Source organism: Naegleria fowleri, assembly GCF_008403515.1.
Source record: "Naegleria fowleri strain ATCC 30894 chromosome Unknown tig2, whole genome shotgun sequence".
Classification (NCBI taxonomy): Eukaryota; Heterolobosea; class Eutetramitea; order Acrasida; family Naegleriidae; genus Naegleria; species Naegleria fowleri.
In genome coordinates, this window is record NW_025407934.1 from 717,302 (window position 1) to 744,139 (window position 26,838).

A 26,838-nucleotide genomic window follows, 5' to 3' on the forward strand; every position below is an offset into this window, starting at 1 on the left:
GTCAAGAAAAACAATTTTATTATTTCAATTACGGTTGTACAACTTAATAATCATTTCTTCTGGTGTAATGATTATTAAGGACAGTCATTCCAACAGAAGTTTGAGTGCTTGTTTGTTGGTTGTTCCATGTTCCTTGTTGTAGTTGTGGTTGATATGGTTGTTGTGGTTGCTGCTGTTGTTGAAAAGATAAACCTTGGTGGCATTTGTTGTTGAGATGGAGGAACGTCTGCATTGTCATTGGTTGATGTTGGGGTTGGGGATACAAAGGTGGTTGAGATAATCTCTGTTGTGATGTACCTTGCATTTGTTGATTGTGATGAATTGCTGTTTGTGAAGGTTGTTGGGCATTCTTTTGTTTCCCATCTTTGGTGGATCCATTTTGTTTTCCATTTTGTTGAGTTGAAGAAGATTTTTGTTGTTGGGTGTTGTTCTGTCTTGAGGGAGCTTTTGGTCGTTCAGTCTTACTGGTCGTATTTTCTGAAATTTGTTGGATGAATTGATCCACAATAGGAGAGAAACCTGTGACAGTATAATTATTTCCTGTCTGACCGATTTTCTGAATGTGGAGTAAATGAGGAGGTAATACCTTAAACTCCTTGTGTTTTTCCATAAACTTTTCAAGTGGAATTGAAATTGTAATCGTTTTGGATGTTTTGAATTTGGAGAGGAATTGATTGTATTTTTCAGAGGTGAATCTCTTTGAGAGATGTTGAAGAGGAGAAATCAGTTTGATCATGTGCATTTTGGGACGCATTCCAGTGGTCTTCTTCTTTGGGATTTTCGTGATGGTGATGGCTTTTGTGTCACTTTCGTTAATAATTACACAACTAGTTCCAGCATCTGATACACAATATAATGTTCCAGCATCTGCATAAACAACATATAAAAGATCTCCTTTCTTGCAAAAAGAGTGAATTTCCTTCTGGTTTTCAACGATTTTGAGAACAGGATATCTCACAACTTCTGTTTTGGTGTTTGAAGACTGGTCAATTTTCTCAAAGGTTTGATTGTGGTAATTGAACAAAATGGCCGAACCGTCAAGCTCGATGAGTTTCTTTCCCTCTCTATAAAATTGTTCAATTTTTCGACATTGTTGAGCTTTGAATGGTATATTTCTTTGGTATGCATCCTTATAAAACCAAACAGCGTCGAGATATCCTTCAGAAGCTTTCTTTGGGATGAGTTGAATGGAATTGTTGACACCTGTCGAAGTGTTCCTTTGTTCCATTAACTCAAAGTTGATGAGATATTCTTTTCCTGCATCGTCCTTGAAAGAAACAGATGCTTTAGGATTCTTAATGTATTGTTCACACAAGAAGTTATTTTCCTTCGTTGTGAACGCTTCATAACGACCAATAGATGAGTCATAAAAACGGAATGTTCCAGTAAATTCTGAATCATCAATCATGTCCATCTCAACCTTAATAGTTGGATCTTGATTGAGATAAATTTTGTACGAATTTTTAAGAGAGTCAAATGCATTGGAAAATGCTTTGTGCACCCCTTTAGCATTTGAGTCTTTTTTGATAAGGTGAATCTCTCGTATGCAACTCTCTGGATGTTCCACAAAGTATTTTTCCAGAGTTTTTGTCATGACCTTGATTACCTTAGATAGTTGTTCACCTTCATGTCTGAATGGAGGAATGGCAAGAGATTTGATTTTGTTTTGTTCAGCAGTTTGAAGAATATTTTCGACTGCTTTTACAATTACATCTTCTTCCAATTCACCATCATTCGGAAGAAGGAGATGATAAATAAATTTGAAATTGGATAAATTTCCATGAGATGTCTCAATTAAGGTGCCAATTCCAGCTTGTGAATGCGTTTCAAATGTTTCCATCTTCATACTGAATTCGTGTGAGACAAAAGTACCAGCAGCAGTTTTGAATTCCTGTGAAAGAGGAGATTCTTCATATGGATTGGCACAATTCACCAAAACATCCACTGATAATGTCTTGTCGAACATATCAGTGTTTGTCATGTAAATGAAACAGTTTCCCACTTTTACAATGTGGAAAACTTTGTTGTTGTCGACAAAATCAATCTCAGTGTCATGATTCCTGGCTTCTTCAAGAAGCTTTTGAACTTGTTTTGTTTGTCTCCAGTGATTGTACTCAAAAGTAGTCACTGGTAAGAGTTCATAGTGAATAGGATTAGTACCAGATTTGTTCAATGCATGGAATTGTGGCAATGGTTCTTGAGACGTTGTCTTGCTGGATGATGAGGAGAAGGGATTGGTGAGAATTTGAGAAAGATTCTCTGTCGGTTGATCAAACAAATCCTTTATCCATCCAACAGCCCGTTCGGTTTCTTTTTTGTTGTACCCTTTTATAATCAAGTGCTTCTTTCCTTTAGGGCACCTGATGTAGATACCTTTGAATCTATCCCAAAGCTTAACCAGAAGTTTGTTATCGGTCTGAAGCATTTTCAAAACTTCAGTAGAATTAATTTTGATCTCAAAGCAAAACCCTTTAAATACCTGTGAAACTTCTGTGCAGATTGTTTTTTCATCTTTTTTATGGCAAACAACGCGGCATTCAGCTTTGACTTTGGGTGACTCTGATCCATTGAAAGAAACTTTGTGGTGTTTGAAGACCAAACAGTGATTTGGGAGATTCATTTTGAACTCTCCACTGTTTAGCAATTTCTGTCTTTCTTCGAAAAATGGGACTGTCATGAGCTCGGAGAGTGTAAACTCGGTAAGTTCGTCACATTCATCTCTTATTTGTGTTGCAGTTGGTGTTTCTCCAGTTGAGATGATATCAATCACTACAGAATCTCCAATTTTTTTATAGGTGTAATTGGAGGTATCTCCCAACAAGGAATATCGTTGCAAAAATATGAATTTGGCGTTTGAAATGGTAACTGTGTTTGAGCCAAGAGTATTGAGCAAGATATGGCTCTTGGAAGAAGCTGTAAAAGAAGAATAGGATGAATCAGAGATCTCGTCTGAGACATCACTGCTCTCAGCAATAATTAGCTTGTTCTTTCCTACAAGCATTTGATGGCATTTGGAAATTACCTCTCTGGCCACCATTTCATTGTTGACCTTCAAATTCATCCTTGCGGTACCATTTCCGGAATAAACTAATCTAAGTTTTTGTTCATTGTGAATATTTCCGTTCAAAGATGGCACCGTTTGCAATAACATATTTTTCAATTCCCAGGCAGAAGTCTCTTCAGGTATGTTAGAGATTTCAAGTTTGACATAGGTCTCAGTGGGTGATGTGTTTGGTCCCTGCAGACTATCATTATAAGGAGACTGAGGAGTCCATCTTGGTCTTGCCTGATAATTGGGACTACCTGTGTTCAGCAATGGTTGTTGTGAAGGAATCAACTCTTGTTCTCTATGGTTTGGTTGAACCTGTGGATCTCTTCTACGATTCATATAATTCCCACGAGAGTTGTAGTGGTGATTTCGATTGTTGCTCACGTGCTCAGCATGGAATTGACCGTGTTGTGGTGGTGGAGGTTGTTGTTGTTGACCAAACTGTGGAAGAGACTGTCCAGGTGGAACAACGCTTTGACCTCCAAGCTGAGAATGATGAAGAATTGCTACTCCTGTATGAGGGGAAGGGTTCTGATTCATCATCATTGGTGATTGTTGCTGTTGAGCAAGAACTATATTGGCATAGGAATTCCCTAGCACAGGTGGTAGCTGTTGTTGTTGCATTGGAGGGTTTCCTTGATGATGCATGGGTGGTTGAGACCGGACAGAGTTATGCAACATCTGCTGTTGCTGTTGTTGAGATATTTGTGGAGGAGGACCTCTCTGTACTGGGTTTGGATTGTACATGACGAACAAGGACGTGAAGGTGTTTTTTTTTAATAGAAAGTTGACACGATGGGAATTACAACGAATTGAACGTTGTTCATCTCGAGATGGGAATTCTGGTGATCACGCTGATCGATTATCATCTGATGACAGCACATGAAGACATGTCAAAGTCGTTTTCTACAAAAGTACAGGGAGGGTGAGCCAGATAGAAAAAGCTTCGAGAGCAACCAGGCTTTTCCAAACCATTCTCGGTGACGTTGACGAACTCAGCTGTCATGACGAAAATAAACATCAACCGAACAATGTTCTGGTCGAATTACGGTGGAGGAGAGTTGAGATTGAATCTAATGGGTTCGCATTTGTGGGACGCATATGGAAAGCCAAGTTAATCATTCTTGCGAAACCTTAATGTCTGTGACGTGTTGCTTAAAGTGCTGCCACTGGTGTCTTTGAAGTAGCATATATATGAGTTTATTCATGGCACTACTAGTATATTACACCAGAATACGCCTGGTGAGAGAAATAGGAGTTGGTAGATTGATGCCAAGATGTTTGAAATATCTTACGCGCGTGTGGTAGAATAAACACAGATTTCTCGAATCGATTTTAATCGTTGGATTACTTAAATATCAGCAAAGAATAGACTCATGCGTGATTCTTTCCACAACAGGTTCATTTAAAAGTTAATCGGGAATTTATTGTATATAATATATATTAATTAAAGTTGATACGTGTGTAGATGTATCCATAAAAGACAATTCAGAATGTAAAACGACTGTTGAGCAGTTCTCCTCTCATTCTTGTTCTACATAAAGAGTTGGATCGAATTTCTTGAATACAACTTTACCATGTCCTCCGTTTTCCTTACTTGTTCTTCTTATTAGTCTCTTTCTTTTTGTCCTTGCTTTCTTTTCTTCTTGTTTTCTACAAGTTGACAGAAGGATTCAACAATGGGAGAGAAACCAATCACAGAGAATGTTTCATTTGAACCAGATAAAGGTTCAATATAGAGAAGGTCAGCAGGCAGTACCTTAAATGCTTTGTTCGCCTCCAATAATTTGTCTAATTGTGATTTGGAAGCTGTGACAGGTTTTACGGTTCTAAAGTTGGAAATGAACTTTTTTGTAATGTTCATATGTGAATCTTTCTGGACAATTTTTAGGAGAAATTAGTTTGATCATGTGCATCTTCGGACCAATGACTTTTCTGGTGTCTTGTGTAACTTTGAGGCCCTTGCTCTCATTTTCCTTAATTGTTAATTGTTGACCGTCACTCTTTACACACCAGTAATTATCACCATCGATCCATACTACATATAAAACATCTCCTTTCTTGCAAAGTGGGGGAACATCTCTTTGAACTTCCACTACCTTGCGTACTGAGTATCTCTCAATCCCTACTTTTGTTTGAGTTGAACCATCAAATTTTTCAAACGTCTCAAACGAAATATAGTTATTGTTGTCAAGACAAAGGTGTCTGTTTCCCTCTTTCCAAGCTTCCTCAATGCGGCGAGATTCCTCGGCTGTGAATGGTATACTCTGGTTTTGCTCATCTTTGTAGAACCAAATAGCAAGGACATGACCTTTAGGAATGAGTTGAATATAAAGTTCACCTTTTGTGGAATGGAAGAATGTCATGTCCTTAAAGTTGACTAAATGTTCTGTTCCTTCATCATCCTTGAGAATAAAGGATGAATGTGGATTGTTATTGTACTGTTCACACAAGGAATTCATTTCCTTTTCAGTGAAAGGCTCCCAGTGATACTCGGAGAGATAACGGTGGCAGCAGGTTCCAGTGAATCCTTTTACATCATCCTCCTCGACGAACATATTTGGAGCGTGATTGTTGTAACATGTCAAAGCCGAGATTTTTTCAAATTCTTGTGAAAATGCTTTTAGAACCTTTTTTTTCTTTTCTTCTTTTTTGATAAGGTGAATCTCTCGTATGCAACTCTCTGGATGTTCCACAAAGTATTTTTCCAGAGTTTTTGTCATGACCTTGATTACCTTAGATAGTTGTTCACCTTCATGTCTGAATGGAGGAATGGCAAGAGATTTGATTTTGTTTTGTTCAGCAGTTTGAAGAATATTTTCGACTGCTTTTACAATTACATCTTCTTCCAATTCACCATCATTCGGAAGAAGGAGATGATAAATAAATTTGAAATTGGATAAATTTCCATGAGATGTCTCAATTAAGGTGCCAATTCCAGCTTGTGAATGCGTTTCAAATGTTTCCATCTTCATACTGAATTCGTGTGAGACAAAAGTACCAGCAGCAGTTTTGAATTCCTGTGAAAGAGGAGATTCTTCATATGGATTGGCACAATTCACCAAAACATCCACTGATAATGTCTTGTCGAACATATCAGTGTTTGTCATGTAAATGAAACAGTTTCCCACTTTTACAATGTGGAAAACTTTGTTGTTGTCGACAAAATCAATGGCAGTGACTTGTTTCTCTGCCACTGCTTGAAGTATTAGGGCTTGTTTTGTTTGTCTCCAGTGATTGTACTCAAAAGCAGTCACTGGTAAGAGTTCATAGTGAATAGGATCATCAATTTTGTTCAATGCATGGAATTGTGGCAATGGTTCTTGGGATGACGCAGAGCCTGGAAGTGGAGGTATTTGAGCTGGATCATTCATCAACTCTTGAACCCAATCAAATAACTGTCTAAAAGAATCAATAATAAGAGGTCTATTGTATCCCCAAATCAAGAGGGTAGCTTCATTCTCCAAGTACTCAATGGAAAGTGGCTTAAAAAGTTCTTTGAGTGACTTCAACAATGCCTTGTTATATTGAAACACGTGTTGGGCTGGAATAGTTTTCACTTTGACTGGGTATGACATAACATTCATGATTTTCTTCACAGCCTCTTCAATGATGGGTCGATTTCTTATTTCACAAGCAACATGACAAGTGACTTTGATCATTTCTTCATATTGAACAGGAGTAAAAGACAGGTAATGATTGGGAAGTTCCTTGAATGACTTTCTATTTGTCTCTGCTTGGACGGATTGATAAACAACCTTCTTCATATCCTTCGAACAAGAGAATTCTACAATATTTTTCAATTCATTTCTAATCTGAGTGCTTGTTAAATTGTTTCCAGTAAGAAGGATAACCACAGTATCTCCTTGTACATTATGAATGTAATTAGAGGTATCTTTCAATAAGGAATGTTGTTTCAAATAATTGAATCTATAAAGTGAAGTTTCAACACTTGAGGTGTCGGTTTCTAATTGATTTTCCACAGAACCTTCTTCATAGTTTGGACTCTTTTTTGCAGGCTGTTCATTTTTCTTTGATGAGGCCTCTTTTAGAGTAATCCAGAGCTCTTGATTGTCCAAAGATTTCTTGTGACAATTTTTGACCACTTGTTTTGCAACTTCTGGATCAGTAATATTCAAATAAAAGAAGTAAGCAGTAGCACTTTCACCCAATCTCGCAATCTTGTCCTCTTTCAGCACATGTCCATCCAAAGCAGGAACTTTCGATTTGAACAACTTCAAAATTGATTGGACAGATTGAGAGGGAGGAACATTGGCAACTTTGACAGTTGCGGTGTTTGACATTGCTGATGGTGTTGTTTTAGTGGTGTTGAGAACCATTGGCAATGAATCAGACAGATCGGGTGACATTGGAGAATTGATGGGAACTCTCTGAGAGAAACCAGAATTGCCTGCAATCATTGGGTGGTGGTTATCTCGATTTGGACTTTGATATCCCACACCTCTCCCTACTCCTCCAGTCGATGGAAACAACTGTTGCTGATTCATGTGTTCAGAGTGGAACTGAGGAGGTACAAACGTTTGATGTTGTGGTTGGTGTTGTGGTTGGTGTTGTGGTTGAGGTGGAAAAGTTGTATTCTGTCCATGTCCGGTGAGTCCTTGTGGAGGAGGACCTTGTTGATGATAGGAAGGAACATCACCTTGATTGTAATGGTAGTGGTTGTTATTATTATTATGACTCGTGTGACTGGTGTTGTATTGATTATTGAACATCACACCTCGACCACCCATCATTCCTGATGATTGAGAGGAAGGGTTGAGATTCATCATTGGTGGATGATGGTAAAGACCTTGATTCATCGATGGCTGCATGGGTTGAAGGTGAAGGACAGAATTTGCCAACGTGATCGGACGTTGCTGTTGACCGAAGCCAGCGCTGAAAGGTGGCTGTTGTGATGAGTTTGGAGGAATCATGAAGAGATGATTTTTTTTTGAGTGATGGAAAATGACGGGTTGGAATTATTAAAGTTACAATTTTGGTTCGGGAATTCATTTCTGTAACTTGGGAAATGTTTACAAAAGAGAGATGGCTGACACGATGAAGACAGTTGTACGTTGATCATAATCGTTAATGGTCGCGTGCATTTTGTTGTGATAAGTCTTGCAGTTGAACATTTTGATGGCTTATTTTAAATGTCAGTGTAGGTATTGGAGTACACAAACATGGACAAGCATGCTTCAACGATGGGAATTGTATGATATTGTGTGAAACAATTTATTTACAATGATTCAACCGACCAATTAAGGTCTGTAAGTAATCAGGTATGACGGATAAGCCTTGGAATTTTGGTATACAATGTATACATCAGAATCACCAGTGAAACCTTTAACACTATCATATCGAACGGTTGCAAAGACAGATGTGGAAATACCAGGTTTTTCAGGTGGCAAACGTAAGGAATTATCTGAACGAATTTCAATGTAATCACCGAGCAAAACGTCAGCAAGAAACATCTTTTTGGTGTTATTTTCATTCGTAAATCCATAGCCGTTGGAATAGCTCGCTTTTTTAGCAAAGTAAATTCCCTGTCCCCACATTCCTGAAGCTGAAAAACGCATATCGAATCCATCTTGTCCATTGTAAATTAGAACTGGATTGGTACCTCTTGTTCCATGGAAGAGTTGTACAGGATCACAAGACCAGGAGCCTTTCAGTTCCTTTTTGATGCTTTCCAATCGATCCCATTCGTTTTTGAACGCTTGATAGAGGAATTTGTTTTGAATTCTCTCAATGGAGACAATTGTAGAATTTGGCATGGTTTCTTTAAATCTGTTGACAATTTTTAAGTATTCATCAGAATTGTCAAGAACCTTAACAATTTCAAGATTGTTCTGTTGAGGTGTCCAGTTGGAAGGATAAACCACGGATTGTGCTAAAGAAGGAGAGTTTGCAATCTCGTATACAATCTTCTTACAGAATTTGTCAACAGAATATTTGAATCCTTTGACTACAATTGGCATTTTGGTAGTGTCAACTTCAAGCAAATAGGGTGGAAGTGATTTGAATTTCTTGTGACTTTCCATAAAAGAGTCAACTATTCCTTTTGTACAGCTGATTGGAAGAGTACAAGTACGAGTTCGTGATGAGTCTTGAATCATTTGCTTGTAATATGTTTTGAATATGTCCTTGTCTGTATCGAGTGATATAACTTTGAACATGTAAATCTTTTGCTTTGGCACTATTGTCTTCTTTTCCATTTTAGTGATACCAACCGGCTTTACATTGCTTTCTTGAATTTGGAAATGCTTTGCCTCACAAGCACAATACAATACTCCATTCTGATTCTCGTCATAAACATATAGCAAATCACCTTTTTTACAAATGTCAGTGTCTATTGTGCATTCAACAATACGAAGAACAGGCATTCTTTGGACCATTCTTTGATAGTTGGTCTTTGAGTTGACTTGTGTAAAAGTGCCATTTTGAAACTTCACAACATATACAATGTCCTCATTGGTGTACTTTGAGTTGGTCATTGGAATATTCACTTGAGTCAAGCCCTCTTTGTAAGCGGCTTCAATAGCTCTACATTGATTTTCTCGGTATAGACTATACTCATTGTTGTCGTCTTTGTAAAACCAGAGGGCATCAATAAACTGGCTGCTTCCATGAGGCACTTGTATAATCTTTCGTGTGAAATTGGTGTCAAGATTTGTCTGTTTCATGTTTGCAAAATCGATCAAATACTTTTTCTTCTGTTCAGCTTCAAAAACAAAACTTCCTTTTGGATCTTCCAAAAACTTCTCACATAGTTTTCTGTTTTCATTTGGGGAGTAATCCAAGTATGACTTTGAGATGTCATCAAAATATCTAAAAACTCCGGAGTATTCGTAAGAAATGTTTTCTTCAACTTCGTAATCGTCTTGTGAAAAGTTTTGATAAACGGTTGTTGAATTGCCATTGAGTTGAGAAAAGACATTTGAATACGCTTCGGATATTTCTGATTTTTCTTCCTTATTTGCAAGATGAATCTCTCTGATCGAGCTATTAGGTGTATTGATAAGGTGTTCGCAAATGGCTTCAGCAATAATTTTTGTCGCTTGTGGGATTGGATAACCAAATATGCCCATCGCAAGTGGAGGTATGGCAATAGACGCAATATTCTTGTTCTCTGCAATCTTCAAAATGTTGAGAACAGTCATTTTTAAGTCACATTCATCTTGTAGACTTCTTGAACACCCGGGAGGAATTGCGTTATAGATTCCAATCACATGAGAAATGTTATGAGCACGAGTCTCGATCACGTCTCCCGTTTTGAAAGATCCTCCATTTTGCTGTAACTTTCTTTTACACTCTTCATCAAATCCTTTTCCAGCTGCGTCTTTAATTGCTTTTGCTACTCCTGCATCGTGTTGCAGCTGATCATTTGCACTGTTCACTAAAATGTCGACATTGAGTCTCTTATCTAAAATGTCAACATTTGAAATGTAAATGAGACAATTTTTGATCTTCTCAATTTGATATGTGAAATTTTCGACATACACAATTTCAGTATTATACTTTTGTGCTTCAGCTGCTAGCTCCTTAAATGTTTTAGTCCAATATTTGTATTCATGATGAGATATTGGAAGAAAGTCGTACACAATTTTTCTACGAGCATCCAAAAGAATAGTGCTGACGTGTTTCTTGACAAATTCATCTAAATCTTGAACTTTTCCATTCAACCTAACAGAAAGGCCTTGAGACTTGATCATCTTCAAACCCTTTTGTTTGGCTGCGCTTTCAAGTGCATTTTCTGCTACCTTCTTCTCAATCATATTGTCGAAATAGATTTGTCGAGAACGAGTTTGAGAATTTGCAAGAGCAGCATTAATATTTTCGTAAACCACGTCAACGTCGTCTTGATGGATACCTTTGATCATGACAGAATTATTTTTGATAAATGCCACTACTCCTTTGATATCTTTGGTAAAATCTTTCAAGTTCAAGTTCTTTGTTTGTGTTGCTTGTACTGAGATTGTTTTTTTGTAACCTTTCATAATCTTTTCAATTTCTAACTTAATCTCATTGTGGTAATTCCTAACTTTGATATCATCATCAGTGTTCTGTGTGATATCGTTAGTGTTCTGTGAGTTTTTCAACAACGCAACACGACAGGTCGCTTCATTGGTTTGATTGTCTTTCCAGAATACAAATGCTGCTTGAATGGAATCAAGTGATTGCAAATACTTTGAAATTTCGCCCTTCGTTTCCTCAAATAAATCTTTGTCGACTTTGTATGTGATATCTATGTCTGTCAATTGATCAATTAAGTTCTTAATCTCAACCTGCTTCTTCAACAAAGCCCCATCCAATACAATTGATACACTACTACGGTCTACTTTTTTGCATTTGGCTTTCAATGAAAAATGTTGCTGCAAGAATTTCATTTGGGCATTAGAAATTGGCTTTAGTGTCTTCGGTTTGTCTTTTTTTCTTTTCCTTATTCTTTTGGTTAACATTGTTAATGAGATTGCCATCTTTGAGCAGCTTTGAGAACTTTAGAAAGTCTTCTTTGCTGGCACAGAGTGCTTTCACTTCAACACCTTCTCCTTTAGGTTCGAATTGAAGCTGATTGTTGCTTCTCAACTTTGACAGCTTGTCACTTCCATAAGGAAGCAAACCAATAGTTGAGAGGAATTCTTTTTGGAGGTTGCTAAGCTTTCCTTTCTGAGAGATAAGGCCTAAAACAGTTAATATTTTGTTACTAGAATCATAATAACATTGGAAATGGTTAGCTATGAGTGTACTTTGAATAACCGGATTCCAAGGCTCCAAGAAATAAGTTTCACGGAAAGTATGAAGGCTCAAAAGGCTTTCCACTCTGTTTTCAATGTCCTGCTTGCTCAATGTGGTATTGAAAACAGCCAAAGTATGATCTGTACCATTGAAGCGCCAAAGATTAGATCCAAATACATTATCTAGCTCATATGTTGGTACTAATTGCAAAGAGTGCTCTTTACAAGATCCAACTGGATAGTTGTGGCGTCTTGTGGAATGGTGAATGGATGGACAAGAGATGGTTGTACAATTTTTTGTGTCGTGGTGGTGTGAGCATTTGAAGTCGTCCCTTTGTCAACATCTATGCGCAAATTGAAATTCCCAATACGAATTTTGTTGGTTTGTCTTACCAAGGCCTCCGCAACAGCTGCATCCTTGATCAACAAGATAATAAAATAAGTGTTAGGATAGTTTGAACTTTGTTTCGGCTGGACTTTCTCTTCTTTGTCAATATTACCATGCAAACAAGGAACAGCTTGTTTCAACAATGCTAGGACATTTGAAAGATCTTCCGACTTTGGAATGTTGATAATTCTAACTTTTACAAACGGAGCATTAGGTCTTGTTTCAACCTGAGAATAGACATGAATGGGAGGTTGGTTTGATACATTTGAAATGAGAGGTGGTTGTTGATGACTCATTCCAGTATAAGGACCACTCATTACAGTGTAGGGTTGAGTTAACATCTGACCATACCCTTGCTGAACAAAACGAGGTGGTACATTTCCTGCTTGCATATTATGACCAGGGATTGTGGATTGGTGTGGCTGAATGTGATTCAACTGCTGATCATTAGATGATTGCAAGTAACTGACTGGTCTATTCGCATAAGTCACAGCGTTTGAGAGAGAGACTGGCTGCATTGGTGAGGTATTTGAACCTCCTTGAAGTGGCATTCCAATATAACCCATTTTGTATGTTTTTGTACAGAGTTTTTTTTTGTTTGATATAAGCATCTCTTGCATACAACAATTTAAAAGATGTCCAAAGACTGAGAATTCCCAAGTCAAAATCTGTTGAAAGAATTATATTGTTGGAAAACGCTTAAAATAGTGCCGTCAACAGCTTTCGACTTGGGAATTCTCAGCACACATCTTCAAAAACTGCTCACCAAACAATGCAAAGTCTTTCTCATTCAGTCACAACGAGAGATAAGCTGAATTTCATAATGGCTTTCAACATACATTTCACAAAAGCCTGATGAACTTGGCTTGCTGTGTCTCTGAGCTAATATATGACGGTGCTGTTCCTTGATGGAAATTTGATAAATTCGAACGCTGTTGTGCAATTCTGTTAATTATATTATGTAATGAATATGCCAAAATAGTAATCATGACACGGTCATTCCGATTAAAGAAACCAAAAAAATTTATGAAAATTCTTATTCCAATCATCATCCTATAATTTCATTCAAATTCAAACCGAGCTGTCCACAAACAACAACAATATCATAAAGGTTTGTTTTGTGTTTCTTCTTCCATTATAAATTTACTCCGAGAAAAGACATTGGTTTGTCGGATTAAATTATATCTTTACGGCTATGTTCCCATCGATGGGAAGTGTGAATGAAAATTGGACGCGAAATCATTTTTTTCTTGTCCCTATTAATAAAGTGGAAAGAGCAATTCATAACATCATCATAGTGTTTCCGCGAGTAAGCCATGATGAACCTTGCACTCTCGGAAAGGAAATTGAACATGGCAGAACGAAACACACCATCCACCAAGCGAATGGTTCAAGGCCTTTCTGACGACGATCAGGTGCTGATTTTTGATTCATCGTCGCGCTGGTGCAGATCTCCTAATCTCATACCGAAAAAAATTGTGTGTCCAAATGAAAGTCTTTCATGTGTTTCTTTTCACAGCTGTTGTCATCTTGTGGATGATGACGGCGTGCATGCAGGATGTGAACAAATCGCCAATGTTGGTGATGGGAGCTACCACTTCGCAGCCACCACCACCACTCATTCTCTACACAGATGCTCTCTCTGGACCAACCTCTGGAGGAGAATTTGGTTTGGGTTGCTACTTGTCCATCTTTGGACGAAACTTTGGAACTCCATCTGGAATGGGTACAACAACCAAAGTGTTCATTGGTGGCTATGAGGTTGCCAATTACCGTTATTTGGGTAATTCCACCGTTGCTGACAAGTTGGGCATTCAACAATTGACTGTTCAAGTTGGGTCATTGGGAGGTAAATCCAATGTCAACGTCTCTCTTCCTGTTGTGGTCTCTGTGAATGGAGTTTCAAGCAATAATAATCAAAAGTTCATTCCTACCAATGGAAGTGTCCTATTTGTGGCCCTTAATGGCTCTGACAGCACTGCTGCTTACAATGACATTAACAAACCATGGCGTTACTTGCAAAATATGGCTGCCTATTCGGGTGCTTACTTTGCCATGAGTAAGGGAGATCATGTAGTGATTCGTGGAGGAGTTTGGATCGATTGTAATGGTCTCAATACCAATTGGATTCAAGGAAGTCGTGAACCTTACACTCGTGCAGGTACTCCCTTCGAATGGATTCATTTCACAGCATATCCAGGACCTATCAATGGTAATGCCATTGAAGTGGTTCGTCATTCCACACCAGCTGGAAAGTCAGGATCCATTGCAGGTCCTGAGAGTGCAGTTCCAGAGATGGATCAACACACTGCTGAATATTGGTCCATTTCCAATCTTCATATGGATGTGAAGGCAGGAGCTGATCAAGATGCTGCCCCCATTAATTTTCAATATTCTCAAGGGCCATTTCGAGTGGTGAACAATGAGTTGGGTCCATGGATTGCTGGAAGTTCACCTATCTTGAATGCTGGAGGAATTGCTGGTGCAGGATATAATACAAAAATTTTGGGAAATCATATCATGCATATTGAGGGAGTTAATGCTTATCAAAATCATGGTAAGTTTGATTGTTGTTTCATTCAACAATAGTATTTCTGTATTTTCACATGTGCGAAACATTTCCTTCCATTGTTAAATGTTCACATGCATGTGTGAAAACCACTAAAAATAATGATTTTCTGCCTTCTCTTTGACATGATCATTTTTAAAGGTATTTATGCTGATCCCTATTCCTCAAATTGGGAAATTGCTTACAATTGGATCCATGACACCATTGGAGGATCTTCCATTCAATTCAACGATGCAGGAGGCTACAGCAATACCACCGACCGTTTTGGTACACTCTGGATTGGATTTGTTGGTATGAATATTCATCACAATTGGTTGGAGAATGCTAAAAAGTATGGAATCAATTTCAGTGATCAGCAAGAGACTCAAACAGGACGATACGATGCCAAAGTTTGGAATAATGTCATTATCCATACAGAACTTCCTCCATTGAGAATCAAATCTTCACAACCTCAACAAGAACTTTGGTTTGCTTACAATACTTTATACAATTGTTTTACTGCATTTTCTGGTTCTGGTAATGCATATGTGAGAAGTGAGGCGTTGGGTTCTGGTCCTGGAGTGAGAAACAAGTTTTACAACAACATTTTTGCATTTGGACCTTCAACTTATTCTGAAACGGAATACATGTATGATCTTGGTTCTGGAATGGGTTATGTAGGCATCACTGAAGCGAGTTACGATTTTAAGAGAAATTTATATTTTGCTAATGGACTTTCCCTCCATCACCAAGCACTTTTGGAGATTCTTTGGCAATTTTGGCTTCTCCTCAATTTGTGAATGCAGCTTCCCTTAATTTAGACATTCTTTCGACAAGTGCTGCTGTGAATAACGGAACAAAAGCATTGCCAAATGGATTCGTTGTCACAGATGATTTCATGAATCGTGTTCGAACCTCACCATTCGATATTGGTGCATTTGAATATGTAAGTCCAAATTCACCACCTCCAGTGACAAGTCCAGTGGTGTCTCCAAAACCAGGCACTTCCACAAAACCAATTTCCTCACCAACACCCAAACCATCTACAAAGGTTTCTCCCAAAACATCTCCAAAAACATCACCAAAGTCATCAAGAAACGTCGCAAGAGCAAGTGCAGGTTCAATGACAGTACAAATCTGTTACTTAGTGGCCATGATTGCAACGGTGATGCATTGTTTGGCGCTGTAAAAAGTATCAAATTAAAATAATGTTGGCCAATTTGCACCTCATTTAGCCTTACAAAGCCCAGCAATTTCATTCTTGATCTCCCGTATTTCCTTCTCGAGGTCAATGTAGCTCATTAAAAACGTCAGCCTTGAAGGGCTATTGTGACCTCTTTCCGTGTTTTTTAGGTACAAAAAGTGCTTGAAAATAAATCCATGTCTGAAAATCGCGTTTTCTGGTACTACTATTGTCTTCAAATAGTTGAGATATTTTTGTGACAATTCAATGCAAGTTTCAGCACTGACAATTTCATTTCTTTTAAGGTGTAGTTGGGCTTTGTATAAATAAGCAAGCGGATCCATTGGAGACATTGCGAGAGCCTGTTGAAGATCTTTGTTGGCATTGTCGAAATCGCTGCTATCATTGTTTTTCCAACCTCTTTCCAAATAAACACGTCCTCTATAGCAGTAAAAATGTGTGAAAGAAGGATCTATTTCGAGACACAAAGTAAAATCTTGAATAGCCTTATCAAATAACCGATTGTTCAAATACAACAGTCCTCTAGCCATCAGAGCACGCGGAATAGATTCATCTCGTCGATCATAAAGATACCACAATTGATGAGCTCTATTGAAATATTCTTCTGCACATACATAATTTCCTTCTTGTTCGTACAGCATCCCCATATATGTCATTGGACTCGTATAGTTTGGACTTGTGTTAAGGGACTCTTGCAGGTATATTTTACCACGGTCTTTGTCGTTCAGGAATAAATATGTCAACCCCAAGTTGTACAAGGCACGACAATCGCAGGGATTGATTTCAATAGCCCTTGTTAGTAACTTTTTTGCCTCCTCGAACTGTCTATTAAATAGCGTAACAAATCCATGGAATCGTTGATAAAAGCTGGAATTTCTTAATATTTCCTCTTTGACATTGGGAGTCTTTGAATGATTCACAAGATAAGAAATGGTTTCGATAATATATTTCTCATTTTCAGAAAGGGAATCTTGATTTTTCGAAAGATATTCACGGGCATTCTTGTCATCTCCACCTGCCACCATAGTAATAAAATTGAGCATTGGAAATAGTTTCAATTCTTCGATAGATGTACCCCCTGCACGAATGTACTCATAGAAATGAAGTAACAGTTCCTCCATTACTGTATAGCCGACCATGCGTTTTTGATGTTCCTTTTGAAGACAGCTGTAAATAAAATCATCCATTACGTTTTTGCGTAATGTTTCATTGTTAAAAATTTTGTTCTTGATTTCATCTTGTTCGAGTTGCTTGAACGGTGTATAAATGTCACCAGTAATAATTTGATAAAGTACCACACCAAAACTCCACACATCAACTCAGTTAAAACACTTTCAGGTGGCTTGTAGGGAAATTCTCCAAAAATATATCCATTCGACGACAATACTCTTAATACTTTTTTGAACTGTATTATCTTTTTCAACTTTTTCACATAAAAGAACTCGAACCGTGCCTTCAGGAAGGTCTTTTCAAGGTTGTAGGACCTTCAGATTTGAAAACACAGGCTGTACAGTGTTGTGTCGGGTTTTCAAATAGTTTTCAAATTTTGCAATCTGTCTACGCAATTCTTCTTCTTGTTCTTCAATCATAATGTGTCATTTTTTTGAAATGACGCGACGCAAAAAAAATGAACACAAATGAAGACGTTGTAATGAATAGTATCAACCAAACATTGATGACCCACTCAGAAGCTTTCGGAATCATCTTTAAACATATTGAGAATTTCTCAAAAACATTGGACGGATTATCTAACCACATCAATAATCGGAAACAAAAGGTAAAGTCAGTTAAATTAGTCTCCGACAGCAACCAACCAATTAAACCTAAACAACCTCTTCCTCCAAAAACAACACTCATAGAACAAACTCCATCCCCTGCACATCCTTATCGAACTGATGGACCATCAAACCAAATATCTAAAATCAAAAATATTACACATCCAACAAACAAATCGAAAATCAACAATCAAAATAAGACAACAAACTTCATCACCAACACAAACCTCACCAAACCAATTGAAACAAGCACAAACCTCATCAAACCAATTGAAACAACTTCAAAGCCCCAAAGTCAACCCCAGCTTCAATCTAAGAGCCCACCTATCAACACCAGCTTCAACCTGAATGAATCGCAATCGTCATACTTGCAAATAGCCAAGACAGCCAAGAACATTACATTTGATCCAACAAAAAAAACTCCGCAAATCAAATCCTACAATACAACAACAACCATGTACCCTCCTGCTAAAAGAGCTAAAACAATTAACTATTCTCACTGTGTATCTATTTACCTCAGTAAGCATATCGACTCAGACATCACTGAATTTATTACAGATGCAGTCAAAGAAAAACTTACATCATGGTACATACCTAACGACAAGACGCACGTACTCCAACTTGTCTGTAACAATCATGAAGATTATGTATCAACCTTGGGAATTTTAAACTCACAATCAACAAGAGACTCCAGTCCATTCAAATACGTTGTGACTCCTATGAATTTCTCACCAGCTGAACACACCCTCAAATATCATACTTCATCATATGACGAGATGATGAAGTATACTACCACATTATCAAAAATTTTTGGAAAAGAACTAATGGAGTTAAAGAAACTAATACCAGTTATGACAGAGTCCAAAAGCTTTATAAAATCAGAATAGCAGTTGAATCTCTTGAAGATAAAGAATATTTTATGGCAAGGAAATATTCTGAATACCGATCCATTGACCAGATCATAACAGAATCTAAGCTTAACTGCTCTTGCAATTTTTCATCCCTCTACACAGAGAAAGATATCAAAACTGCGATACAAAAGATGGTGGAAAAAAGCAACTGTGTCTTCCAATCAAACCACTTAGAGATTATTAACAAACCTAGCCCATATCGCCCTGGAGAGCATTATTATATAGCCAATTACAAAGCAACTAATGTTGCAGAATTGGAAAAAATTACAAAATTCCCAACAAGTATCACTCCACCAAATGGCACAAAACCAACCTCAAAAAACTCATATCTACAACCAAATATTTGGTAGAAAAATTCAAAAAACAACAAGAAAACGAAGTGACTGGTGCAACCAATAATTTCCAATTCAATAATGACCTCTCAGCATTAGAAAAGAATCACAAATCACTTCAAGTAGAATGTACTGAAAACTCAATCAAACTGGAATCACATTCTAAACAAATACAAAACATCACCAATACACTAACAGACCACACAAAATCCATACAGACCATTTTTGAAAAACTCAACGAAATAGCTTCCAAAATGGAAAATATTGAATTACATTTGACAAAACCGTACCATCAATTAATTCATGAATCCAAGGATGATGTAGAAGATGAAGATGATGAATCTTATCACCCAAAACCAAATGAAAATAGTGATGATGAAATGGAATATGACGAAGAAGAAGATATAGTAGAACCTAGAAGAGGTGATAAACCTCTTGGAAATAAGAACAATTAAGTCACCAAAATGTAATTTGAAAATTGGCTGTTTTAACTGCAACGGGCTCATAAAGACAGCCACAAAAGAAATATTGACAAATGAAATCAAAGGGATGTGCTACAATCATAACATCCAAATCATGTCAATTACTGAAACACACTTAAAAACATATGAAGATCAAAAAGAAGCCTATAACAAAGGGAATGGAAGTATCTTCTTTAATTCACTATTTGGAGCAAGAAAAAGCTCAAAAGGGAACAGCTCTCTTCCATATTCTTAACAACAAAAGAAAACGATTCATATCCAACGAAAATCTAATACAAGGAAAACTTCAATGGACAAGGTTTTTCTCTAGAAACAAACCTATTAACATCATTACGGTTTATGCTTCATCTGATGGTGAAGATGATGATGAAATAATCAACATTATTATTCACCTTCTACTAAAATGTGAAAATGAATTCAACATTGTGCTAGGAGATTTCAATATCAACACAAGGAAACCACAAAATTCGAGAGAAAAAGAATGGAAAGAACTTATTGAGTGTTTCCAACTCAAAGAACTAATCATCCCAGAGAATTACACATACGTCAGAAAAGTCATCAACTCAGTTCAAAAATCACGACCTGATCATATCTTCGTTTCTAACAACATCAGAATAATCAGAGAAGTTATTTTGCCACCAATATCCAAAAATGATCATCTACCGTTCTATATTGACATTGAGCTCGAAACAGACTATTGTTGGAGAAACTTCATCTCTAGGAAAGATATGAATCAAATCTCAACAACATTGAACGAATCACACTATGATTCATTTGATGCACTTCAGAAAGACATATCAGAAATGGTTAACAAATTTTCTTTCAAAGACGATAAGACCAATCTCAAATACATTAACACAATCAATAAGAAAGAAATCAAAACCAAAGAAATAGAACTCCTCCATCTTGTAACACAAGGAAAAGGTCAAAATATCGAGGAAATTGAAAAACTAAGAAATAATATCAAAGTACTATACAAGGAAACTGGAGCTGATATCAAAGCAAAACTAAGTGAAAATTTCAACAAACATGACAGCTCAATGATTTACCAGTTTGACAAACATCTAAAAGAAAAATCAATAGATTGGAAAAATATCCAATTCTCTGAAGAAGAAATTGTGCATCATTTTGAAACAAAATTTACCTCAGTATCCAAATCATCAGACTTTGAAAATCCACCATCAACCGTCAAGAAAGGACCGAAAATACCACAAATAAGCCTTAAAACAATTAAAGAGGCGATATCGAGAATGAAATCCAACACACCCGGTCTAGACTCAATATCCTTCCAAATTATACGTAATCTCAAAGACGAACATCTACAACTTATTGCTGACCAATTTGAAAACTGCATTCAACAAGGTAATATCCCTGAAGAATGGAAATCTGGTTGGGTTAAATTACTCCCTAAAAGAGACATTCAAAAACTAAATGATATTAGACCCATAACCATTCTCCCAATATATTACAGAATACTTTTCAACATAATTGCATACGAATTAAGACAATGGGCTTCCAAACACATCAACTTAAGGCAACAAGCATTTATTTCACACAGAAACACAATGAATCACGGATTATTACTTTCATCTCTAGCCAAAAAGAACAAGTCGTCATTCCTTTTGGTAAACTTAGACATCGAAGGCGCCTATGATTCCGTTGAAGATCATATCATTGAAAAAGCTCTCACTCATTGTAAGTTTCCAGATGAGTTGAAAACTTTTATACTAAACTCATACAAGAGTCAAATATTACAGCTAGAAATTGATCACCATCTCTCTAGACCATTCACAAAAACAAGAGGAATACCACAAGGATGCCCTTTAGCTCCTCTTATATATGATTGTATTACTCAACTCATCATTGACAAATGCATACAACAATGGAAAATTTCAATCAAACCAACCAAGCTTAATATTAACGATATTGGTTTGCTCTGCTTTGCTGATGACATTAATTTAGTTTCAAACAGATACTGCAATTATAACGAAAGACTTGATAATATCTCTAAATGGCTCGGCCAATTAAGTCTAAAAATTAATCCTTCAAAATCCATGGCAACCACTCTCCCAACTAAAAAGCAAAATGAAGCCAATGATAGACGGTACTATTATACCAAGATTCAAAAACCTTCGAGTACTTGGACACTATCCTTGGGATGACTCTACTTTAAATGAAGATATTGAAAAAAGAATCCTCCAATTTCAACTCTCACTCAAATATATTCCACTGAAAAGAATGGAGATAACAAACATTAAGAAAGTAATTTTTGCCAAATGCACTAGCTTATTTACACACATTTTACGAACAAATTACATTCCTGAATCACTTGTTGATAGAATTAACATTGAAGTAAGAAAAGCAATAAGAAAGAAAATTTTCATGCATAATGCTAGTCCAACAAACTATTTTCACCTCCCAATCACCTATGGCGGACTTGGTATTCCAAGATTCGATATCTTTGCAGATGAAATTCGAATCAAAACAGCCCTGTATCTTATTAACAATGATAATGAACTTCTTAGAGAAGTATATTCAGAAGGAATCAAACACGAAAATTCGATTTTTAAGGAAATGAACAGATCAATGAAGAAATACAAGATCAGACCTCAACAATTTAACAATGACGAAATCTTTCCAAAACTCAAAGGAAAGAATTTTACTATTTACACTGACGGATCAAATCTCAACAACTCAACAGGTTTCGGCTTTACCGCCAAAGTTAACAATTCCCAAGAAACCCAAGATTTCTCATACAAAATTAACAGCGAATACTCACATAACGTTGCTGAATTATCAGCAATACTCACATCACTAAAGATACTTCCACCTAAATCTAAGGCAAAAATTCACACAGATAGTGAAATATCCATCCACGTTTTGAAAAACAAAGCCTATAACGGAATTTTTAACTGCTTCAAGCATGAATATCAACAGGTCATTCAACAATCCAATCTAAATATTCAACTAATCAAAGTTAAAGGTCATGTCAACAAAGGAAACATCAAAGCTGACGAATTAGCTAAGAAAGGAGCTCAAGAGCACAACTATTTTGACATTAAGAAGCTATTTTCGAACCAAACCATCCTTGCCACATCTAATACCATTATTTTCGACATCAAAAAATCCATACAAAAGAAAAGATATGATGTAATGTTTAGCCAATTTGATAGAGATAATTCCAGTCTACACCTTACCAAGAACTGGTCATCTATCAATCTAAAATTCATCAAATCTAAAATTGACACAAATACTAAGTGGTCAATCTGGAGAAACTTAACAAGCAACCATATCAAACAACATAAGGAAAGACAATGCGCTCACTGTAAATGCCCCGGAACTCTAAAACATTTCATATACTATTGCCCTAATACTCAATGCTTTAGGGATTTTTTCTACACTAAATTCCTAGATATTACATCAATGCAATGTATCCTCAACGATTATCAAGAATCAAGATACTGTGAAAGAAGGAAAGTTTTCATTATTCATCATGACGGAGTAATGATTCGAGATACTCAAATGCCCAACTTTAAAAATTTACCAAATATTTACCAAAATTGGCCTGAAATCCAAACAATTCTCACCCTACTAGTTGGTAAATGTCACACCAAGTATTATGAAAACTCAAGGTTTAAAAAACCAATTCAAAAACAAACCCCAATCCTCACGGATTTACCAGCACCAGTGGTGCTAACAATAAACTAATTAGATTTTTTTGACTGTGCACAGAGAAACTTCAATTTCGAAGAGCTTCATTTCTGGAGATGAACGTCGCCTCACTTAATTTCCAGCTGGAGATGATGAGAGTGAAAAATATTAATGACCAACTAAAACATTCTAACTGTTCCATATTTTGCATATTCTACCTTTCCTTAAGACTCATTTTCCTTCATTTTTGAAAAGTTTTTTTCAAAAACGATTCCAATTTTCTGTTAGGAGAACCCGACAAATTTTGCTTGCCTTCAACTAAGTGAAAAAAGTCTCTAAGTCATCAAAAAGTATCATCTATTTCAATAATTCCTTTTGTTTCACCTCATAATTATTTCATGTTTCTCCTATTCTTTGTCGGATTAATATCAGCAATCCTGCACAGAAAAAAATGAGCGAATCAAAAAACACAAATGCCCATCAAGACAATTCCTCTTCCGATAATAAATTCTCTCCGATTGAGCAATATCAAAATAATATAATAATGCAGCAAATGTATTTTAACGCTCAACCTGTTATGGTATCTAATAGAGAATATATCCCAGAAAAACCATGTCAAGATTTATTACAATTATTTACAAAATGTGAGAATGAATATCAACATAGTAAAGCTGATATTATGTGTGCAGAATTTAAAGAATCATACTTAGAATGCAGAAGAAAATTCAATGCAATGAAAAAAGAAATTGAGGCTGAAAATTTAGTTAGATCCAAAGTGTTTTATTTTGCTGGAGAACATGTGAATATTGTTTCGGCATCCAAACCTAATTCAGTTATCAAAGGCAAAATAGCAGAACAATAGAGTGGACACATGTTTGGAAATAATATCAATGACCGAACAATTTACTGTTCAACAAATTTAGTAAGAGTTTCAATGGATAGATGAATGGTATCTAATGTTCCCTTCACGGAGGATCTTAATTGTCTGGCGTCTGATGAAGTGAAATTACTTTTATGATAAAAAGATAATTATTTCTTGTTATTAGAAAATCCATTCCATTCAATATTTGAAACGTACATGATTAAATGATGGCTTCCGTCTTCCGATGATGAATGTAAATTTATATTTCGTTTGACTTTTGTTGATAATTCATGATCCACAATAATTGTCTGGTACACAATATTTGCAGACTCTTCGTCGCTTCCAAAGCCTATCGAGCAGTTACTGCAATATCATGTGATGATGTTGTTGTCATCGGCAATCCAGCAATGCACTTACTACTCAAAAACTTCTTCGGGATGAGTGGTTGTCATTTTTATTGACCTGGAACTTGCAACGGTTGGAATAAATTCTTTTCACCCTTTTTAATAGCAATCAATACAATTCGAAACTCATTCTAGTCTTTCTTTTCTTCACTGTTCACAACAGAAGGTTCTTCCTCTGTTTTCTGCCTTCTAAATCTTCCAAAAAATTCTTTGGTGCTTCCTTTCATGTTTTCGATCGATTGTTTTCTTTCTTCTCGCACCTTCTCTTTGTATTCAATTTTACGTTCTGTACTTTTATTGCTGTAATATGCGCCAACAGCAATGCTCACCAATGCAACACAAATCATGACAAGTCTGAAATCGTTCATGGTTACTGAACCAAAGCCTTTTTTTCCGTTATTATTATTATTAGAAGAAGATGAGTCCTTCAACAGCGATTTGTTCCTTTGGGAGAAGTATCTGAATTGATTCGACAAAGCATGATAATTGTTACAAACTTTGTGGGAAGATAACTTGCTTCGGAGCAATGATGTTTCTTTTGAAAGAAGTGCAAACGAAGAAAGCAAGTGCTTGCGAAGTATTTTAGACATTTTTTCGAAATTGATTAACTTTGGTCAGTAAGAGTTATTGATTGGTGAAATTGGGTTGTCGGAAGAATGGATGTATTGAATGAATTGAAGAATCATGAACATGCAGAAAAGCAATCCACCACCTCTCAAAATGGCATCATCCTTTCAGTAATGTCAACCTGTCATCCAGCATTTTGATCATAAAAAAAAACCGTTAAATAGTTTGTGTCGATCAATATTGATCACTTCACACACACAAAGCGTATTGAATCAAACTATAATCCCATCATCTTCATCATGACTGAAATTCCCAAACTCAATCTCTCTCTCAAAAAGAATAATTCAGAACCAAACAACAACAACAACAACTGGGGTCATTCTCGGGTGAGCTCGTCTGATACTAATTCTGATGATGTCATGCTTTCACCCCGTGGATCTTCAAATAGTGCTCATTCAACAGGAACAATCGGTGTGAATGGTGGCATTAGTGTGATCTCACAATTTGTGGAACCTTTAAATCACACAAAGAAGAGTAATGCCAGTATTCATTGGAGATGTGTTCATGTGTTGGAACATCCTGATTTTGAAATGAAGTAAGTATAATTGGTGATGATGATCGTGTTGTGATAGTGGTGGTGTTCACCTTCCTATGTGTGTGATTGTGAATTTGATTGTGAATTTAAATATATTTTGTAACACGTCTTTGTGATGAATGATATCATTAATTCAACGGCCGAATGAATAATCACAACCATTTCAACTCATTGGATCATGATTCATTGATGACTCAATGCCGTTGTGGTGCCTTCCTTTCATTGCACGAAATCACGCACAATGAATTCATGACCATTCCATCATGATGGATTCGTCACTGCACTCTCCAAATGAATTGCCTCCAAAATGCCCTGCACAAACATTAATACAGTGCCTTGGATGACGAATCATCTTATCATACCTCTCTTCAAATAATTCCCTTTTCAATTGTTGATGCTGTGACACAGAAATCTCGTTATGCATTGGTGCATGGTTCAAAGAGAGGTGTCTCAGTATTGGAACTTGTTGAAGAATTAACACAAGCAACAGGTAAGCATTTTAGTATACGACTGAAAATCATCATTTCGATTAAATGTATCTTCACTTCTACAGATAATAGAACTGGCACTCAATGGATCATTAAATATCACACAAAATTAGAATCGAATGGTTTTGGCTCGAGTGCTGTATTGCTCAAAAAGAGTAGTAATAAGGAAAAACTCATCTTTTTTGGAGGTTATTTTCATGAGAATCAAGAAACGACTGATAAATCTTCCTTGTTTCAGTCTCAACAGCGTTATTCTAATGAAGCAGGTATGTAGAATGATGATATTTTTGTTTCAAATAAGACTCATACGATCTTGTATATTTTCAATATGTAATATATTTGTAATAATATCAATATAATATATTATTTGAAACAAATTATTCATTATAATTGCTATTGAAACAAATTATCATTCTCTGATCCATCATACACAAAAACATATGTTAGTGAATCAAAATAGAACCTTAACAAGTCGAATGAAGAAATTATTCAAATCTTCAAAGAATGATGTTTCCGCATGTCCTCATCCTTCCAACATCTTCTTTCAATATAAATTCAGTAGTCATGAATTCAAGTTATTTGCGGCAGGTGAAGAGAATACATCTTCCAATACCAATGGAAATGGAATTTCAAAGAAATCATCATTTCTTAATTCAAACTTTTGGCCAAGTGCTCATGCCAATCATACCGTATTGGCTGTATCGAAAGATTTATTTATCTTTGGAGGCAATTATTTGAAATGGAATGACCTTACACAAGATTCAAATTCTAATAACAACAACAACAACATCAACGATCCTCTCTCCTCATCAGTAACTGATACATCGAAAAAGACTACCTTTGT

The 26,838-nt window shown here is 36.4% G+C and overlaps 13 protein-coding genes across 13 annotated transcripts in view; 6 read left to right on the top strand and 7 right to left on the bottom strand.

Moving 5' to 3' along the window:
• Positions 1-43: 43 nt before the first annotated feature.
• On the bottom strand, positions 44-3,796 carry FDP41_000606 (uncharacterized protein; the record flags this gene model as incomplete). The annotated part of the gene is made up of 1 exon (XM_044709653.1): positions 44-3,796. One exon carries the CDS (start codon positions 3,794-3,796, stop codon positions 44-46), a length of 3,753 nt encoding a protein of 1,250 aa, XP_044569420.1.
• Positions 3,797-4,878: 1,082 nt separating this feature from the next.
• On the bottom strand, positions 4,879-7,983 carry FDP41_000607 (uncharacterized protein; the record flags this gene model as incomplete). Its single annotated transcript, XM_044709664.1, has 1 exon — positions 4,879-7,983. The coding sequence occupies one exon, from the start codon at positions 7,981-7,983 to the stop codon at positions 4,879-4,881; it is 3,105 nt and encodes a 1,034-aa protein (XP_044569421.1).
• Positions 7,984-8,310: 327 nt separating this feature from the next.
• On the bottom strand, positions 8,311-11,511 carry FDP41_000608 (uncharacterized protein; the record flags this gene model as incomplete). Its single annotated transcript, XM_044709675.1, has 1 exon — positions 8,311-11,511. One exon carries the CDS (start codon positions 11,509-11,511, stop codon positions 8,311-8,313), a length of 3,201 nt encoding a protein of 1,066 aa, XP_044569422.1.
• A 477-nt stretch (positions 11,512-11,988) lies between these two features.
• On the bottom strand, positions 11,989-12,741 carry FDP41_000609 (uncharacterized protein; the record flags this gene model as incomplete). The annotated part of the gene is made up of 1 exon (XM_044709686.1): positions 11,989-12,741. One exon carries the CDS (start codon positions 12,739-12,741, stop codon positions 11,989-11,991), a length of 753 nt encoding a protein of 250 aa, XP_044569423.1.
• Positions 12,742-13,750: 1,009 nt separating this feature from the next.
• On the top strand, positions 13,751-15,912 carry FDP41_000610 (uncharacterized protein; the record flags this gene model as incomplete). Its single annotated transcript, XM_044709698.1, has 3 exons — positions 13,751-14,732; positions 14,886-15,419; positions 15,530-15,912. The coding sequence occupies 3 exons, from the start codon at positions 13,751-13,753 to the stop codon at positions 15,910-15,912; spliced, it is 1,899 nt and encodes a 632-aa protein (XP_044569424.1).
• A 38-nt stretch (positions 15,913-15,950) lies between these two features.
• On the bottom strand, positions 15,951-17,066 carry FDP41_000611 (uncharacterized protein; the record flags this gene model as incomplete). The annotated part of the gene is made up of 1 exon (XM_044709709.1): positions 15,951-17,066. One exon carries the CDS (start codon positions 17,064-17,066, stop codon positions 15,951-15,953), a length of 1,116 nt encoding a protein of 371 aa, XP_044569425.1.
• Positions 17,067-17,554: 488 nt separating this feature from the next.
• Positions 17,555-19,400, top strand: FDP41_000612 (uncharacterized protein; the record flags this gene model as incomplete). The annotated part of the gene is made up of 2 exons (XM_044709720.1): positions 17,555-18,561; positions 18,866-19,400. 2 exons carry the CDS (start codon positions 17,555-17,557, stop codon positions 19,398-19,400), a joined length of 1,542 nt encoding a protein of 513 aa, XP_044569426.1.
• A 152-nt stretch (positions 19,401-19,552) lies between these two features.
• FDP41_000613 (uncharacterized protein) lies at positions 19,553-21,589 on the top strand (the record flags this gene model as incomplete). Its single annotated transcript, XM_044709731.1, has 1 exon — positions 19,553-21,589. The coding sequence occupies one exon, from the start codon at positions 19,553-19,555 to the stop codon at positions 21,587-21,589; it is 2,037 nt and encodes a 678-aa protein (XP_044569427.1).
• Positions 21,590-21,665: 76 nt separating this feature from the next.
• On the top strand, positions 21,666-23,135 carry FDP41_000614 (uncharacterized protein; the record flags this gene model as incomplete). The annotated part of the gene is made up of 1 exon (XM_044709742.1): positions 21,666-23,135. One exon carries the CDS (start codon positions 21,666-21,668, stop codon positions 23,133-23,135), a length of 1,470 nt encoding a protein of 489 aa, XP_044569428.1.
• A 394-nt stretch (positions 23,136-23,529) lies between these two features.
• On the top strand, positions 23,530-23,940 carry FDP41_000615 (uncharacterized protein; the record flags this gene model as incomplete). The annotated part of the gene is made up of 1 exon (XM_044709753.1): positions 23,530-23,940. The coding sequence occupies one exon, from the start codon at positions 23,530-23,532 to the stop codon at positions 23,938-23,940; it is 411 nt and encodes a 136-aa protein (XP_044569429.1).
• Positions 23,941-23,981: 41 nt separating this feature from the next.
• FDP41_000616 (uncharacterized protein) lies at positions 23,982-24,392 on the bottom strand (the record flags this gene model as incomplete). The annotated part of the gene is made up of 3 exons (XM_044709764.1): positions 23,982-24,087; positions 24,157-24,303; positions 24,358-24,392. 3 exons carry the CDS (start codon positions 24,390-24,392, stop codon positions 23,982-23,984), a joined length of 288 nt encoding a protein of 95 aa, XP_044569430.1.
• An 83-nt stretch (positions 24,393-24,475) lies between these two features.
• Positions 24,476-24,934, bottom strand: FDP41_000617 (uncharacterized protein; the record flags this gene model as incomplete). Its single annotated transcript, XM_044709775.1, has 1 exon — positions 24,476-24,934. The coding sequence occupies one exon, from the start codon at positions 24,932-24,934 to the stop codon at positions 24,476-24,478; it is 459 nt and encodes a 152-aa protein (XP_044569431.1).
• A 276-nt stretch (positions 24,935-25,210) lies between these two features.
• Positions 25,211-26,838, top strand: part of FDP41_000618 (uncharacterized protein) — a gene marked incomplete at both ends in the record, with an annotated part of 2,480 nt that continues 852 nt past the window's right edge. The window contains 4 exons of the mRNA XM_044709786.1: positions 25,211-25,506; positions 25,839-25,996; positions 26,060-26,260; positions 26,442-26,806. Of these exons, the coding sequence (XP_044569432.1) occupies positions 25,211-25,506; positions 25,839-25,996; positions 26,060-26,260; positions 26,442-26,806 (1,020 nt within the window). The remainder of the gene's footprint in view (positions 25,507-25,838; positions 25,997-26,059; positions 26,261-26,441; positions 26,807-26,838) is intronic.